This window comes from Oncorhynchus kisutch, linkage group LG6, assembly GCF_002021735.2.
Source record: "Oncorhynchus kisutch isolate 150728-3 linkage group LG6, Okis_V2, whole genome shotgun sequence".
NCBI classification, from domain to species: Eukaryota; Metazoa; Chordata; class Actinopteri; order Salmoniformes; family Salmonidae; genus Oncorhynchus; species Oncorhynchus kisutch.
In genome coordinates, this window is record NC_034179.2 from 84,201,101 (window position 1) to 84,217,335 (window position 16,235).

Below are 16,235 nucleotides of genomic sequence, written 5' to 3' on the forward strand. Positions count from 1 at the left end.
CAACCTCTATCCAGGCCCCAGCTCCCCTGGATGCAGATCTAGGGGCTAGATCAGATATGGAATGGAATAAGAGATCAGAGATGGGCCAATGGATACAACCATAACACCCCTATCAGGCCTCCTCCACAGTCCAGAGGACCAGCTCCATCCCTGGCTGAGTCTGAGCCTCATTGGTGGGCTAGCTCTGCTCACTCACACTAATTAAAGGTTAAGCCGGTTCCCCCTCCATCCAGCAGGAGCAGCGAGAGGACAAGGAATGCATAATTAAAAAGCCACTGTAATTACTACGTTTCAGCACGCAATCATATGGAGAAGGTGATAGGGAGGAATATGTGGAGAGAGAGAGAGAGAGAGAGAGAGAGAGAGAACGAGAAGGCCAGAGAGAGAGAGAGAGAGAAGAACAGAGGAGAGAGAGAGATAGAAGGTGGAGTAGCAGATTTGCAGAACGAGCTACAAAGTGTATGAGGGAGAAAATAAGGAGGTAAGGAGATTTTTATCTTGTTTTTTTCTAGTAAGTTGTGTTCAGCAATTTAGAATCTGTTTCGTCAGTGTATTTAATTTTCAGTGTGACTTTCATTAAAATATACCCCTCCCCACTCCCACCACCAGAAAAAGAAAAAACACCAGCTAAATGAAGTTCCGTAGATGTATTTAACATTGGTGAGGTAATATAATGACACATAATATCACAGATTCCCACTTATATTCTGGACGTGTACTGAATTCAATTGGAAGGGGGACTGAAGGCAGCCTCTGAAGGCATCGTTTTCCAGGGTTTAGGTCTGGGTGCTAATCCCCAGTCAGCATGGTTCTGGAGGTAAAACACATCACTGTGCTCATACTCTGTACAACACTGTATTGGTGTAGGGCTTAGGCCCCTAGCTGCAGCCTCAGCACTGAAAGCTTCAGACATTTTTTCCTTGGGAGAAGAATACTTTTTTCCCTCCTTACTCTACTGTCGTGCTTTTGGACGCGTGTATTTTGAGGATTAGTGGCTTAATCGACCTTGTAATGGGGAGATCAGAGCAGCGTGCAGGCATGGAGAGAAGTGCACACACACACACACACAGTCATACACACACACTCATACAAACACTTACTCGCACACACACATTTAAACACACACACTAACATTTGCACACAATCATACGCGTTATGACAGATGCAGGCCACCACAAATATGAACATACACACAGCCCCCCCACCCTCCCCACCCTACACACCCCACAGACACATACAAACAACTCCCACCCACCCTTAGAGTTACTAACACATTGTGCTGCAGACACTTACAATATGTAGACATACAGGTAAATGCCAAAATAAAGGAAACACCACCATCCGCCAGAACAGCTTCAATGCACCTTGGCATAGATTCTACAAGTGTCTAGAACTCTATTGGAGGGATGCAACACCTTTTAATCCATGAGAAATTCCATCATTTGGTGTTTTGTTGATGATGGTGGAAAACACTGTCTCAGGTGCCACTCTGGAATCTCACATAATTGTTGAATTGGGCTGAGATCATCTGGTGACTGAGACACACACACACACACACACACACACACACACACACACACACACACACACACACACACACACACACACACACACACACACACACACACAGACACACAAACCGTTTAAACCCCCCTATGCTCCTTTGAGACCCCTCTTACAAAATCACTGCAATGTCCTCATCTAGCCAAGGTAAACAACATTATAGGCAACTGGGCATTTTTATACATGACCTACAGCTGCGTGGAGGCACATGCTTTCAATATACTTTGTATCCCTCATTTACTCAAGTGTTTCCTTTATTTTGGCAGTTACCTGTACACACAACCTATTAGTGGTATTGTACTCCCCCACTGCATCCTTTACAATGTAATTGTGGGAACAGTGTCCAAGGCTGTGTAGTCTATGGTCTTAAGGGGGTCAGTGTAATGTCTCTCTGAGAAATGAGGGGGTCTGGCTAATGATTCAGTGGACTCTAGGGGTCAGCAGCACAGTGGGTTGTACAGTGAGTCATCTCACATGCCCTCCCACTACAGCTTTTCATTTTCACTTTACTCTCTCCCTCACTCTCTTTTTGCCCCTGCTCCCTCCCTCCCTCCCTCCCTCCCTCCCTCCCTCCCTCCCTCCTTCCTTCCTTCCTTCCTTCCTTCCTTCTCTGGGGGGTAGCCCAGGCCAGGTCTGTGTCCACCCTGCTACATTGGTCTCGGGGGCCGGGGGGCCAGGGGGTAATCCCAGTGTTATCTGGTATCAGCGGCGGTAGCGGGATCCGGTGCAGCAGGGACGATAAGATGACCAAACAGAGTGGATCATTAGAGCGAAGACATTGTGTAATCATCTCTCTAATCTCACACACTAATCCCCCATCTCTCTCCAACCGGCCGAGCGATCCAACGCAGGGGTGCATACGGGTCTACCCGCCAGGCCGACACACACACTCAAACACAAGCACACACAGATGTGCATACACACACAAGTGGATGCGCACATACACACACATAAACGCACTCGAACACACGCACGCGCATACACACATACACACTCGAACACACACACATACACACAAACAACCCTGCCGCCACCTCTTTCACCACTTTCTCTCTCTCTCCACAGCCTACTTTTTTTGTTGTTTCTAAACTAATAACAGACTGGGTGCACATGGGCAACCCAGAGGAAAAAATCAATACCCTCTCAGACAAAATCAAGATTTCTTTTATCCTGCCATTCTTTTTTTCCCTCTTTTGCTTACCCTCCACTCTACCTCTCTCACACTCTCTCGCTTTCTCTCTCTTCTGCAGCAACATTTTGTTGATCTCTGTGGTAGTCCAGGGAGTCCCATGGACTAGTGCAGCAGGACTTCCACTGCAGGATCTGAGCTGCTACTCACCCCTTCTGAAGGTTGATCGATTCAAATAATAAGCTATGTTCCCATGACGCTCATCTTGATTCCCATTGCTCTCTGACCCCTACCCTGGCCCAGTACATTCCCAGTAAGTACATTCCCAGAGGATTCCCAGGTTGTCTGACTTGATACAGTAGGAGGGTCAGGCCTCTCCTACAACTGAGGGAGGACTGGCTGGGTCAACCCCAATACTTCTCATGGCCCCGGGATACCAACCCCATCCACTGTTGAAGCAGAGAGACAGGAGCCTAGAGAGTAATCAATCTCCTACTACTCTTACTGTAGTAGGAAAAACACACAGAGAAAAAAAGAGAGAGATATAGATGAGCGAGAGAGAGATGAGAGAGAGAGCGAGAGCGAGAGCGAGAGCGAGAGCGAGAGCGAGAGCGAGAGCGAGAGCGAGAGCGAGAGCGAGAGCGAGAGCGAGAGCGAGAGCGAGAGCGAGAGCGAGAGCGAGAGCGAGAGCGAGAGCGAGAGCGAGAGCGAGAGCGAGAGAGAGCGAGAGCGAGAGAGAGAGAGAGAGAGAGAGAGAGAGAGAGAGAGAGAGAGAGAGAGAGAGAGAGAGAGAGAGAGAGAGAGAGAGAGAGAGAGAAAGAGAGAGAAAGAGAGAGATGAGAGAGAGAGAGAAAGAAAGAGATGAGAGAGAGAGAGATAGAGAAAGAGAGAGAGGAAAGATGAGAGAGAGAGATGAGAGAGAGGAAGACCGCGTGGGATTGAGAAAGAGGGAGAGAGGGAAAGGGAGATGGTGCAGGAAGACAGAGATGGAGTCACTAGAGAGTGTCTGAGCCGAGCCGACCAGGCTGGCAGTCTTCTCCAGCGCTAATGGGAAACACAGATAGAACATTATTGTTACTGAGCTCGTCCAGATGGACAACAGTAGAGAGAAAAGACCTGAACAGAGGAGGGGGTGAGGGGGAAGATGGCCGAGGAGGAGGAGAAGGAGGAGGAGGAGGGAGCATTGTTCACTGGCTGGCTGGGAGAATGTGACTAGACGTCGAGGCGAGGAGGGGAAGAAGAGACAGGAAAGGGAGGAAGAAGAGAGAGATATAATGCGCCATTTTTGTCTGTTTGTCTCTAAAACCTCAGGCAAGTCCATAATGCCTCTGTCATGCCAATGAAGCCTGTTTGAGATTGATTGAATTGACAGAGACAGCCAGTGAGACAAAGATGGAAGGAGAGTGAAGGGGTGAGAGGGAGAAAGGCGCCAGAATAAGGAAATAGAAAGCTCATTACAACCCCGTTTTTTTTATGGATCTCTCATTTTGTCTCTGCACTTTGTTTTATTTATTTGAAGTTAGTGGCTTAATGAGATCCCTGAGGTATGGAAGACAGCTGAGAATGAGGAAAAGAGAGAGAGATAGAGGGGTATAGAAGGGGAGAAATAGACTGAGGAAAGGAAAGATGGAGGGAGGGATGCAGGGAGGCAAAGAAAGGGATTCAAGAGAAATAGGAGCATGAAGACGTGGAGAAGGGGGAGATAGGAGATACGTGCACCAATAGAGGGCCCCAGGACCGAGTTTGGTAAACCCTACTTTAGAGGGAGCAATGGTGAACCAGCTCCCTCTAAAGTAGGGTTTACCAAACTCGGTCCTGGGGCCCTCTATTGGTGCACGTTTTGCACTACACAGCTGATTCAAATAATTAAAGCTTGATGGTGAGTTGATTATTTGAATCAGCTGTGTAGTACTAGGGCAAAAACCAAAACATGCACCCAGGGGGGGCCCCAGGACCAAGTTTGGTAAACCCTGCTCTAAAGAACAGTACGTTGTCCTGCACGTTGTCCTGTAAAGCTCAAGAGAATGCCTCTAACATTCTCTCTCTCCCTCTCACTTCCTCTCTCTTTAACAGGTAGCCACCAAAACTGCAGGGGAAAGATAAAGGTGTGTGTGTGTCTGCATATATGTGTGTGTGTGTGTGTGTGTGTGTGTGTGTGTGTGTGTGTGTGTGTGTGTGTGTGTGAGTGAGTGAGTGAGTGAGTGAGTGTGTGAGTGTAATGAAGCCCAATGCATATCCCTCACCCCACCCAGACTGAGAGGTTTGGCCACAATGCAGATCCCTCACCCCACCCAGACTGAGAGGTTTGGCCACAATGCAGATCCCTCACCCCACGCAGACTGAGAGGTTTGGCCACAATGCAGATCCCTCAGCCCACCCAGACTGAGAGGTTTGGCCAAAATGCAGATCCCTCACCCCACGCAGACTGAGAGGTTTGGCCACAATGCAGATCCCTCAGCCCACCCAGACTGAGAGGTTTGGCCACAATGCAGATCCCTCAGCCCACCCAGACTGAGAGGTTTGGCCACAATGCCGCGGCACCCAGCCAGCCTTTTGTGCCGAAGCAGAGGAATGGGAAACAGATGCCACATAAAATACCCTGGCAGGGGGTTTGTTTATTGATTCATTTGTTGTATTTACTCCCTTTAAACAAAGCTGGATTACTGCGCAGTCAAATGTGCACTGCAGTTGTGTGTGTGTGTGTGTGTGTGTGTGTGTGTGTGTGTGTGTGTGTGTGTGTGTGTGTGTGTGTGTAAGAGAAAGAGAGAAAGAGTGTGATGTGTGTCACGTATGTGTACGTGCATTCGTGTGTGTTCGCACAAGTTTGTGTTGTGTGTCACATTCGAACACAGTCTACCGGTGATCAACAAGATGTCGACGACAGACACCGTTTCCCTGTTTCTAGCTCTTAGCCAAAAAGCGTTGATGTGATGTGATAGCTGCTGGGGAGACGATACCAATCACTATGACACTGGTGTTCAGCTAGAAGTTCACAGGAAAAACACTGCCGTAATAAGCCCCAGGGCCTGCGGTTAAACTTCACATTTACTGTGGGGTCTGCTGCAGGTGAAACTTCTCTACTTCTCCCCTGTGTTCCACTGAGAGCGTCCTTAGCTACATCCTCAGGTGCTCTACACGTCTGAAGTGGAGGACGGAGAGAAGAGAGGAGAAGAAAAGAGGAGAGGAGTAAGATCTCTCCAGTCTCCCGGCCCCACCTGGAGTGCCTCATCAACATGATCTGTCTATTTTTACTCTGAGTTTCTGACACCAATCTACTGTAATGGAGAGGAGACATTTCCTCTACTTCTCTACCTATTCCCTAATTGCACATGGTGAAGTGGGAGCAGGGTGCTACTGTGTGTTCTCCTTCTCAAGAGTTCATAAGTGCCAGTTCTTCAACTCCTAACCTATCTAGGAGCAACTTTAAAATAAATACAAATTGTGAGTAACCGATTTCCTCTCGTCACTCAGACGACGTCTGTCCAGCTCTTCCGTTGTGGCTCCCGGCCTCCCACTCCGCAGCCAGCCCACTTTATTGTAGCCACCACTCTGCAGCGTTCTGCTCTGCTCCCGCTGAAGTCACAGAGGTTGATGGCTGTCTCATAACTGTCAAGCACTCACTTTCACCATGCCGGGTTGTCAGTGGCTAGCTAGACGCAGCATACCTCAAGCTGTTTTTACCCATCAGTAGGTAGAGGGGGGTAATGAAAAAGCATGTGTGACGAATTGAGGGTGAGGGTGAGAAAGCAAGCAAGTGGAGGAGGAGAGGACATGGAGATTGGAGGGCAGAGAGGAAGAGGAGGAAGGTGTGAAGAAATGCCGAGCTGTGGGGATCGGGAGACCTGAATCAGCACTTATGCAAACGCACCGTGGCGTTAGCCACACACCCCCTCTCCCCCCCCACACACACACCTGTAAACAGCCACCCAGCATGTTTGTGTTTGTTGTGGAGCTGTGAGTATCTCCCATATTGCGGTGTCCTCCAGGCTACAGGGGGCTGGTGGAATAGAGAGACCCCCTGTTGCGCACAGAGACTATTACATGGTCTAACAGAGCTCAACTAATAACCTACACCAGATCATCCAATTCCCACTTCCTCCTTTACAGATCATCACCTATCAGAGGAGCTGGGGCACTTCTCTCTCTCTCTCTCTCTCTCTCTCCGTAGAGATGCGGTCTTAGGGCAGAGATTCAGCGGGAGGCAAGAGGCTCTGATGCAAAAGTGTCCATATTTATTAGGTGATAGGCGGTGATGAATGTTTACCAGACTTACTTCTCAAACAAAACAACCAAACCCAGTAAGCCTAGAACAGGCTTACCCTGTAGCTTTCATAGCTGTTACAGGTTGGGGGTGTCACTGGCTCAAACAGCCTCCCGACTTGAATTCCTCCCTCACTCTGTCTGTTTGTGTTTTATTTTGGTCCCGGCGGCTGTTTGTTGCTGTTAATCTGTTTGATTAGCTGTCATGGAGCTACAAAACAACATTTCACACCAAATATGTGGTTTTGGTGGTTGAGGACATCTGTCCCTTCTGCAAACATGATTCACAAAAATCGTAAGGCCAAGCCTACATACAGGTAGCTGACAAAATAAAGGAAACACTGGAGTAAATGAAGGACAAAGTATATTGAAAGCAGGTGCTTCCACACAGGTGTGGTTCCTTAGTTACTTAAGCAATTAAAACATCCCATCATGCTTTTTATTTTTATTTTTTACCTTTAATTTGTTAAGAACAAATTCTTATTTTCAATGACAGCCTAGGAACAGTGGGTTAACTGCCTGTTCTGGGGCAGAACGACATCTTTGTACCTTGTCAGCTTGGGGATTTGAACTTGCAACCTTCTGGTTACTAGTCCAACGCTCTAACCACTAGGCTACCCTGCCGCCCCATACAGTTAGCTGTACATGCTTAGGGTCATGTATAAAAATGTTCAGTTGCCCATTATTTTGGCTACCCTGGCTAGAAGAGATCTCAGTGACTTGGAAAGGGGGGTCTCAAAGGAGCATAGGGGGTTTAAAGGTTGTGTGTGTGTGTGTCAGTCACCAAATCTCAAACCAACTGAACACATATCGGAGATTCTGGAATGGTGCCTGAGACAGTGTTTTCCACCACCATCAACAAAACACCAAATGATGGAATTTCTCAGGGTAGAATGGTGCCCGCCTCCCTCCAATAGAGTTCCAGACACGTGTAGAATCTATGCCAAGGTGCATTGAAGCTGGTCTGGCAGCTCTGGTGGCCCTTTGTTTCGTCAGTTAGCTGTACATACACTCCTCTGATCACCACCTGGTTGTGTGTTCACTCAGGCACTTTTTGTTATTTGTGTGTGTTTGTAGGTTCATGTTTGTATGTGTATCATGGCTTGTTCGGGGGTTGGTGGGGGCCCGTCCAATCAAAATGAGCTTAGGGCTCCAAAAGAGCTAGAACCGGTTGACACTGTCCCCATTTGAGGTATTAGTGCTGTTTATATGCATTTGGTTTGCTTTGTGGACAGTTGTTTTTTGTGTCTATGCCTTTGTCCTGCTGGTGGTGATTGAATCAATGTATTGACTGACCTCCCAGATAAAGAAAGATGACACGTGAACATCATTGTATTAAACAGTGCAGTCGTGTATTGACTTTTTAATGTTGCTGTTGGACCCAGGCAAAATGGCTCACTGATTGTGTTTTAGATCAGAGACAGTGGCAGCTTCTAAAATGGACTGTTAGAGTCTGCTTCACTGCTTTCTGCCAGGAACACAATGAACCCAACACAACAAGGACTGTCTGGGGAGGGAGGGGGGAGAGAGAGAGCATAGGAGGCTGGTGGGTGGAGCTGTAGGAGGACAGGCTCATTGTAATAGCGGAAATGGAATATGGTTTCCATATGTTTGATACTGTTCCATTACAATGAACCCATCCTCCTATATCTCTTCCCACCAGCCTCCTCAAAGAGAGAGAGAGACATATTTCCCACAGATCACACAAACCCACATAAAATTTGAAAACAAATCAAACGTGGATAAACTTCCATATCTGTTAGTCTAAATACAGCAGTGTGCAGTCGCAACAAGATCTTTGGCCCGTTGCCATGAGAAAAGGGAAACCAGTGGAGTGCAAACATTGTAAATACAACCTATATTTATCTACCTGCACATTGTTACAACACTGTACATAGCCAATAATATAACATTTCAAATGTCTATATTCTTTTAACTTGTGCGTGTAATGTTTACTTTGTCTGTCTGTTCCATTTGCTTTGGCAATATAAACATGTTTCTCATGTCAGTAAAGCCCTTTGAATTGAATGAGAGAGAGCAGAGAGAGAGCAGAGAGAGAGCAGAGAGAGAGCAGAGAGAGAGCAGAGAGAGAGCAGAGAGAGAGCAGAGAGAGAGAGCAGAGAGAGAGAAGAGAGAGAGAGAGAAAGAGAAGAGAGAGAGAAAGAGAAGAGAGAGGAGAGAGAGAAGAGGAGAGAGAAGAGAGAGAAGAGAGAGAAGAGAGAGAAGAGAAGAGAGAGAGAGAGAGAGAGAGAGAGAAGAGAGAGAGAAGAGAGAGAAGAGAGAGAGAGATCTCTGTACAATCAAACCAGGCATTTACTCATCTACCAGAGTTAGAGTTTTGAACTACACACTAAAGCATGAAATAGATCAACAGAATATGAGATGTAATGAGATGAATATGAAAAGGGAGAACGGAAACAACCTGTTCAAATTGTATTATCCCACGTAATGTCACGTAATCATCCAACAAAAGTGTTACTCACTGTCAGAGGTTGCTGATAACATTTTAGACAACACGTTGCATTAAACCATAGGTTTGCCAGGATGGACATGAGAAAGAGATGTGATTCGGAGAGGGGGGTATTTTGGGGGACTGTACGTGAACATCACTTGGGAAGCCAGTGTGTAGCACCAGTCTACATGGAACTGTAGTAGTTATAGTAGGGTATAGTAGTGCATCGACTGACTGTCTGCTGTTTCTTCACCGAGCTGGAACATTTTACCATCAGACAAATCTCCCTCCCCCACTCGTTCCCTCACCTCTTCCTCAAGTCTTTCACAAAATGTACACACACACACACACACACACACACACACACACACGTCAACCCTCCTTCCATTGCCTCACGCCTCCATTTTTTTCCCTCTCCATCAACTCCGTGACACTCAGCAGTGAGCCGTGACATTACAGAAAAACAGAGAGGGTGGTAGAGAAAAGAGGGAGGTTGGGGAAGTAACACACGAGAGGGAGAATGTTGAAAGGGAGGAGAGAGCTAAATTTACAGCAAGCAAGCGTGCGAGAGAGAGAGTGGTAGAAAAGAGAGTGAGGGACATGTGATTTCAATGTTAGGAGGTGACGTGGGGACGGCTGTTGCCGGGGGTGAAGGAGCGGTGAAGCAGTAAACTCGATGGCCCACAGATCTGATGAGGGAGTGGTCCCCTTGAAAGAAAGAGCTCAATCATTTACAGCCAAGCGGGGGGAAAGAGGGAGAGAAGAGAGCAGCAAGAAGAAAGGATAACAGAGAAGGGACTGGTGGCAGACAGCCATCAGTAATGGACAGGTACACTACGTGACCAAACCTATGTGGACACCTGCTCGTAGAACATCTCATTCCAAAATCATGGGCATTATTATGGAGTTGGTCTCCCCTTATCTGCTATCACAGCATCCACTCTTCTGGGAAGGCTTTCCATTAGATGTTGGAACATTGTTGCGGGGACTTGCTTCCATTCAGCCTCAAGAGCATTAGTTAAGTTGGGCACATGTTGGGCGGTTAGGTCTCGTTTGCAGTCGGCATTCCAATTCATCCCAAAGGCATTCGATGGGGTTGAGGTCAGGGCTCTGTGCAGGCCAGTCAAGTTCTTCCACACCAATCTTGACAATACATTTCTGTATGGACCTTGCTTTGTGCACGGGGGCATTGTCATGCTGAAACAGTAAAGGGCCTTCTCCGAACTGTTGCCACAAAGCCGGAAGCACAGAATCATCTAGAATGTCATTGTAGGCTGTAGCGGTAAGATTTCCCTTCACTGGAACTAATGGGCCTAGCCCGAACAATGAAAAACAGCCACAGACATTATTCCGCCACCAAACTTTGGTTGGTACTATGTATTCAGTTCTCCTGGCATCTGCCAAACCAAGAGTCGTCTGTAGATGTATTCTACCTCTATTTGAAAACCACAGATCCAGTCCCTAGATGCATGACTAAGTCTCAGAGTTAACACTGTCACCTATCTCATATGTGTTACCACATAGTGAGGTAATGACGACATCAATATGGGAAATTAACTGACATTAGTGGAGGTCGGAGATAGAAAGAGACCAGAAATATAGAAATAGGAGGTAGAAATAGTGATATTCTAATAGTTTCCATGACCAAAACATAATGAAACTTGCGGAAGAAGAAGAATGTAGGGGTTTTCTGTATGTACTGAGAAGGGATCCTTCAAAAGGGCAAGGGGATGTAAGAATGGGTGAAAGTTGTGGGCAGACTTAAGAGTTCTTCATGATGCAGTCATTTTACACTCATTCCCAGGGCCACATTCTATTCTCTACATTTGAAAGAGCCGAAGAAAAAATCATGGAGTTGTTCATAAGTTTGGGTGATTATAGCCATAGCTAATTAGCTGCAGGTTTCAATTAAACCATTAAGCAACAAGCTAATCTCCACCATTTCTCCAACCTCTCATTTGAGCTCAGATATTCATTCATTTGACAAATGGTATTCATTTTCTCACATATATAAATATTCATATTCACACTGATGCAAATGGTTTTTCAATAGTGTAACATGCATGTGTACAGTGGGGTTGCAGTGCTGTCTAGTGGTCACCAGGTGTACTGCAACACATTAATTTACGTCTTTCAACTCCCTTGGGTGGCAGTAAAGAGTGGTGTCTCATACTAACCCATTGTATTGTATTGGAACAGGTGTGTAAACTGGGTTTAGTAAAGTCATTGTGCTGGAGACCACTGTTCTACATCAATCTTTCTTTTCCTAATTCATACACTGAATCTCTGAGTCTGTGATCAATCCCTGTTGCCTAACAGTGGAGCGAACAAGGTCCCTTAACGTGTGAAAATACATGACACATTCATTGTGACAACCTAGCAACCATAGTACAGTAAAAGGCAATTGCCTAACAACTGTTGACAGTACAGGGAGTTCTACCTGTATATGAGCGAGACCTACCGTACATTACCCTTTATCACGTTCCCAATCACGTGGTTTAGAAAAAGCAGGACTGATCGTAGTGGAGTCTCTCACAGAGTCTATTCCAGTGACCAGAGGGAGGAGAGCTATAGTACCTTCAACAGTAACCAGACTTTCTCAACAGGCATTACACTTCAAAACCAAATCTCTCTCACAGTAATGTTAATAGGGTCTTTCCACCAATTTGGTGCCTTTTGAGAAGTGTAACTTGGGCAAAAAGAACTTCTGATTTCACCTAATTTTAACAGTCTGTGTAAAAGAGCACATGTAAAAAAATACATTTTACCCGCATCTCAATTTTTTTAAAGACTATAGTAAGGGCCTATTAAACGCCCCAAAAAGTAACAGGGCTGATGATTCTTTCTTAAATAAGCCATACATCCACTTGTGACAGGGGAACGGAAGGTTGGTGCAAAAGGGAGTGGCAATTGAATGAAAGCCTGTCTATGAGTAACAGGGTTGACGTGATCTGCTCGAATAGTTTCACCATATTTCACCATACCTGAACAAGGCAGTTAACCCACTGTTCCTAGACCAGTTAACACACTGTTCCTTGGCCGTCATTGAAAATAAGAATTTGTTCTTAACCGACTTGCCTAGTTAAATAAAGGTAAATATTAAGTTCAGTTCACATAACAGGGTTGACCTTAAAATGAGGGACAGACGTCAATGAATTACATGAAATAAATACATCTTCAGAGATGACTTTGTCCAAGTACAATAACTACGGCTTTACAATGATGTTGAAACTTGGAGAAATTTGGGGATTAAGTGGGTTAAGATGTTCATAGAAGTGACACAGGGTTGATGGAGGGACATGTCAAAATGCTCAATTTTGGCACTTCAGCAAGCATTTATACATATCTGATTTATTGAATTCTCCATTTGGTCTCTATTAAAAAGGGCACTTTGTTATAACAGGATTTATATGTAATATTAGTGCAGAACATTGTGCACCAATATAAAAGGGATGCGAAAGGCACTCTTAGTGGAACGACCCAATAGTAAACAAGCAGATAGTGGTGGTATGTCACCATCACACTGTTTTCATCAGTTAACATGTGGTAGAGCAGTAGCGAAGAGCACAGAAGTAAAACATATAGAAATATGACTTGTAACACCCCATGAATTGTTCAAGTGGGGGAAGTTCGGTGAATGTACTTTAATGAAATATCATTTTTGGCACTTCTGCCGTTGTGTAAAAGATACATTTTGCTCAGTTCCCCCCACCCCTGACTATGGAGTGGATATCGTTTATTTGTAGTAGATTTGCTCCAAGTGTCTCAGCATCACTCCTCCCAGAACCATTTATAGAGCTCAGTAACCATCCGATTCTCAGGGTGGTCTCTGATGTACTCACAGCTGTTGCAGGCATTCTGAATGGGGAAGCTGTTGATACGTACCGTGTGGATCCTCTGCCACTTGAAGTATTTACGGTACATCTCCTCATTCTCGTCCAAGAAGAGGAGGTGTTTGGCCAGGGCTCTGGGCGAGCGGAAGTCATCCACATGGATGAAGGAATCTCCAGGGATGAACTTCTCATAGTTCCCTCTTGTCGGGCCCATGACCACAGGAACTGCGCCCAACTTGAGAGCGTTATATAGTTTTTCTGTGATGTAGTCCTTATGGACGGAGTTCTCAAAAGACAAGTAGAATTTACAGCTGGCCACGATCATTCTGTATTCACTAAGAGATACTTTTTTGTTGAAAGGGTCCCCGTAGGTGTGAATCCTGATGAATTTGCGCAGCTCCATGTAGTACCAAGTCCTCTTGTGTTCTCGGTTCCAGTTGCTAACGATCCAACAGACCAGTCGGTTTTTATGTGGGACAAACTCCTCCCTCTCTTTAGTCCGAGGGACGAGAGATCCATAAGGCATGTTGATGTCTGCATCCTGCCTGTAGTTCAAAGTCACATTAAACAGATCTTCCAAGCCAGGTATTCTATTCGTGTGTGCCGGCGATTCGAAATTCATCCACACCCATTTCTGGAAGGAGGGCCGTGGTTCTTGGGGCAGGTTGGATAAATCCTCTTCGATTTCTCTGTGGTGGATGAGAACGGCATCCGCTTGACTGTACAGCTCTCTGTCCGCTGTCAGGTGACAGCCTTCGATGTTGTACAAGGACCTGCAGGAGTTCAGTTTAAAGGGATGGTCAAAGGGCCAGTGCCAGACCAGCACGGTAACGTCCTGTTTGTGCTCCGCCTGGAAGTGCTTGGCCAGGACAGGGAGCCAGGTGATAGCAGGTCGGTACAGTAGACAGGTCAGCAAGGAGCCCAGCAGGAGAATGCCCATCAGGCTCTGGTGCCCAATTCTACAATTTGGTCCAAGACACATCATTTGGCCTGCCAAAAGGAAAGGCTGTTCGTTTATAAGTTTATTAAGAAAAGGCTAAATCTAATCACTATTATTGCATGTATTCGTAAAGTTGACAATGATTATTTTAGCACGAGGACTACTGGTCAATCATAAACTCAGACCACAGACAAGTTTTAGGGTGAGGGCAGACATCTGCTGACGAGGCTAGTTCTCTATCAGCGGACCATTTCATTGGTTCACTAGTCATGCATATTATGTGGTTGTCATAACAGTAATCAAAGTCAATAAGACAAGCTTAGGTTTCTGTTAGGTTAGTGACTGAGGCAGTGATTGTCACTAAGATCCTGAGTTCACAGGACATGCTTTCCACCCAGAGAAACAAATTAGCCATGTGGTCAAACTAAACAAATACTCTGGATATTTATCTGGGCTATTGTGTGTAGAGTCCACCCTCTGAACCAGAATATAGCAATAACTATTGAGGATACAGTAAGACTATTGAACTAAGGGGTCATGGGACCCAATGTTTTGGGGGCTGTGATTTCACCCTTGCCCGGGGTAATTAACTACAGGATGCAGGATATGTAACCTAAAGGGTTACTAATGAGAGGAGGACAGGTTCTATGTAAACATACTATGCAGTAAAATAGTGACAGCATGTTATACAATGGGAAATACCAGAGTAGACAATAAATGACATGGTAATAACAAACCTGTGTGACTGTTTTGATAACAAGTTGCCATAAAGCCAGCTAATATTTAAATACATGAATATAGCTATGTAGGATCTATATACACACACACACACACACACACACACACACACACACACACACACACACACACGCACACAGTATCTGATAAAACGTTAAATCCGATGTTTTCTGTTTCGATCTTGTCAGTTAAAAGAAACACAATCCTTTTTCTAACAACCAATTATACAGACTTGATAAAAGACAAACACATCGGAAACGCAACACTAAATCAGACAGACAGAGACTCCATTCAAACATAGAGAACAGCTACATCCAATAATTCATATCTACACCACATTCCACACTGCTCTTCAAGGAAATAATATACTGGGTGAGGGGTGCTTACCTGCTAGCTCTGAGATTTGACTTTGAACTTAAACAGAATGATGTTGCTAGCTTTGTCACATTGCAGTCATGTGTCTCCACATCCTTGAGTGAGGATAAGCCTAGAACTGGTGTGCTACTACAGGCAGAGGGACAGCCTCTCTAGCCTTTGCCCTTCATGTCACACCTTAGACACACTGCCCACTTCCCTGCCGTGTGCAATTTGTCAAAGAAATACACACCTTCATAATGTGCTTAGTTTTGTCAATGTGGGTTGGAGAGCGACCCTCCTGTAGGTTCTCACTCCTGCCCCAGAGTTGTAATTGACCTGGTGCAGTTTATCAACCAGCTAATTATTAGAATCAGGTGCGCTGGATTAGGGTTGGAGCGAAAACCTACAGGATGATAGCTCTCGAGGAACAGGGTTGGAGAGCCCTAGTATATGATGTGTAAGTAGTGTTATGAAATGTAAATACTATTTTAAAAGAGAATGCATATGTGTAAAGCAGTGTAAATATCAGAGGAGGAAGTAAATACTCAACATATAAAATACTCCAATACCTTGACTTTGTTGTCCTTAAGTAATTTTGCCACAACTTTGGGAGTATGCTTGGGGTTATTGTCCATTTGGAGACCCATTTGCGACCAAGCTTAAACTTCCTGACTGATGTCTTGAGATGTTGCTTCAATATATCCACATAATTTCCCTACCTCATGATGCCATCTATTTTGTGAAGCAGTGGCTTCTTCCTTGCTGAGCGGCCTTTCAGGTTATGTCGATATAGAACTAGTTTTACTGTGGATATAGATACTTTTGTACCTGTTTCCTCCAGCATCTTCACAAGGTCCTTTGCTGTGGTTCTGGGACTGATTTTCACTTTTCGCACCAAAGTACGCTCATCTCTAGGAGACAGGACTCTTCTCCTTCCTGAGCGGTATGACGGCTGCGTGGTCC

The 16,235-nt window shown here is 45.5% G+C and overlaps 1 protein-coding gene across 3 annotated transcripts; it reads right to left on the bottom strand.

Annotated features, from left to right (window-relative positions):
- Positions 1 to 11,340: 11,340 nt before the first annotated feature.
- Positions 11,341 to 15,591, bottom strand: LOC109892020 (alpha-(1,3)-fucosyltransferase 9-like). 3 transcript variants are annotated; one of them, XM_031828043.1, is made up of 2 exons: positions 15,303 to 15,591; positions 11,341 to 14,227 (listed from the first exon to the last, which is right to left on the bottom strand). In XM_031828043.1, exon 2 carries the CDS (start codon positions 14,220 to 14,222, stop codon positions 13,176 to 13,178), a length of 1,047 nt encoding a protein of 348 aa, XP_031683903.1. In that variant the 5' UTR covers positions 14,223 to 14,227; positions 15,303 to 15,591; the 3' UTR covers positions 11,341 to 13,175. The 3 variants fall into 3 exon arrangements, with proteins under 3 accessions (XP_031683903.1, XP_031683901.1, XP_031683902.1); XM_031828041.1 differs by having other exon boundaries at positions 13,014 to 14,243; XM_031828042.1 differs by having other exon boundaries at positions 13,014 to 14,227; positions 15,523 to 15,589.
- Between the last annotated feature and the right edge of the window lie 644 nt (positions 15,592 to 16,235).

Excerpts from the sequence above, each read along its gene's own strand:
- LOC109892020 (XM_031828043.1), bottom strand. The coding sequence starts at position 14,222 with ATGATGTGTCTTGGACCAAATTGTAGAATTGGGCACCAGAGCCTGATG.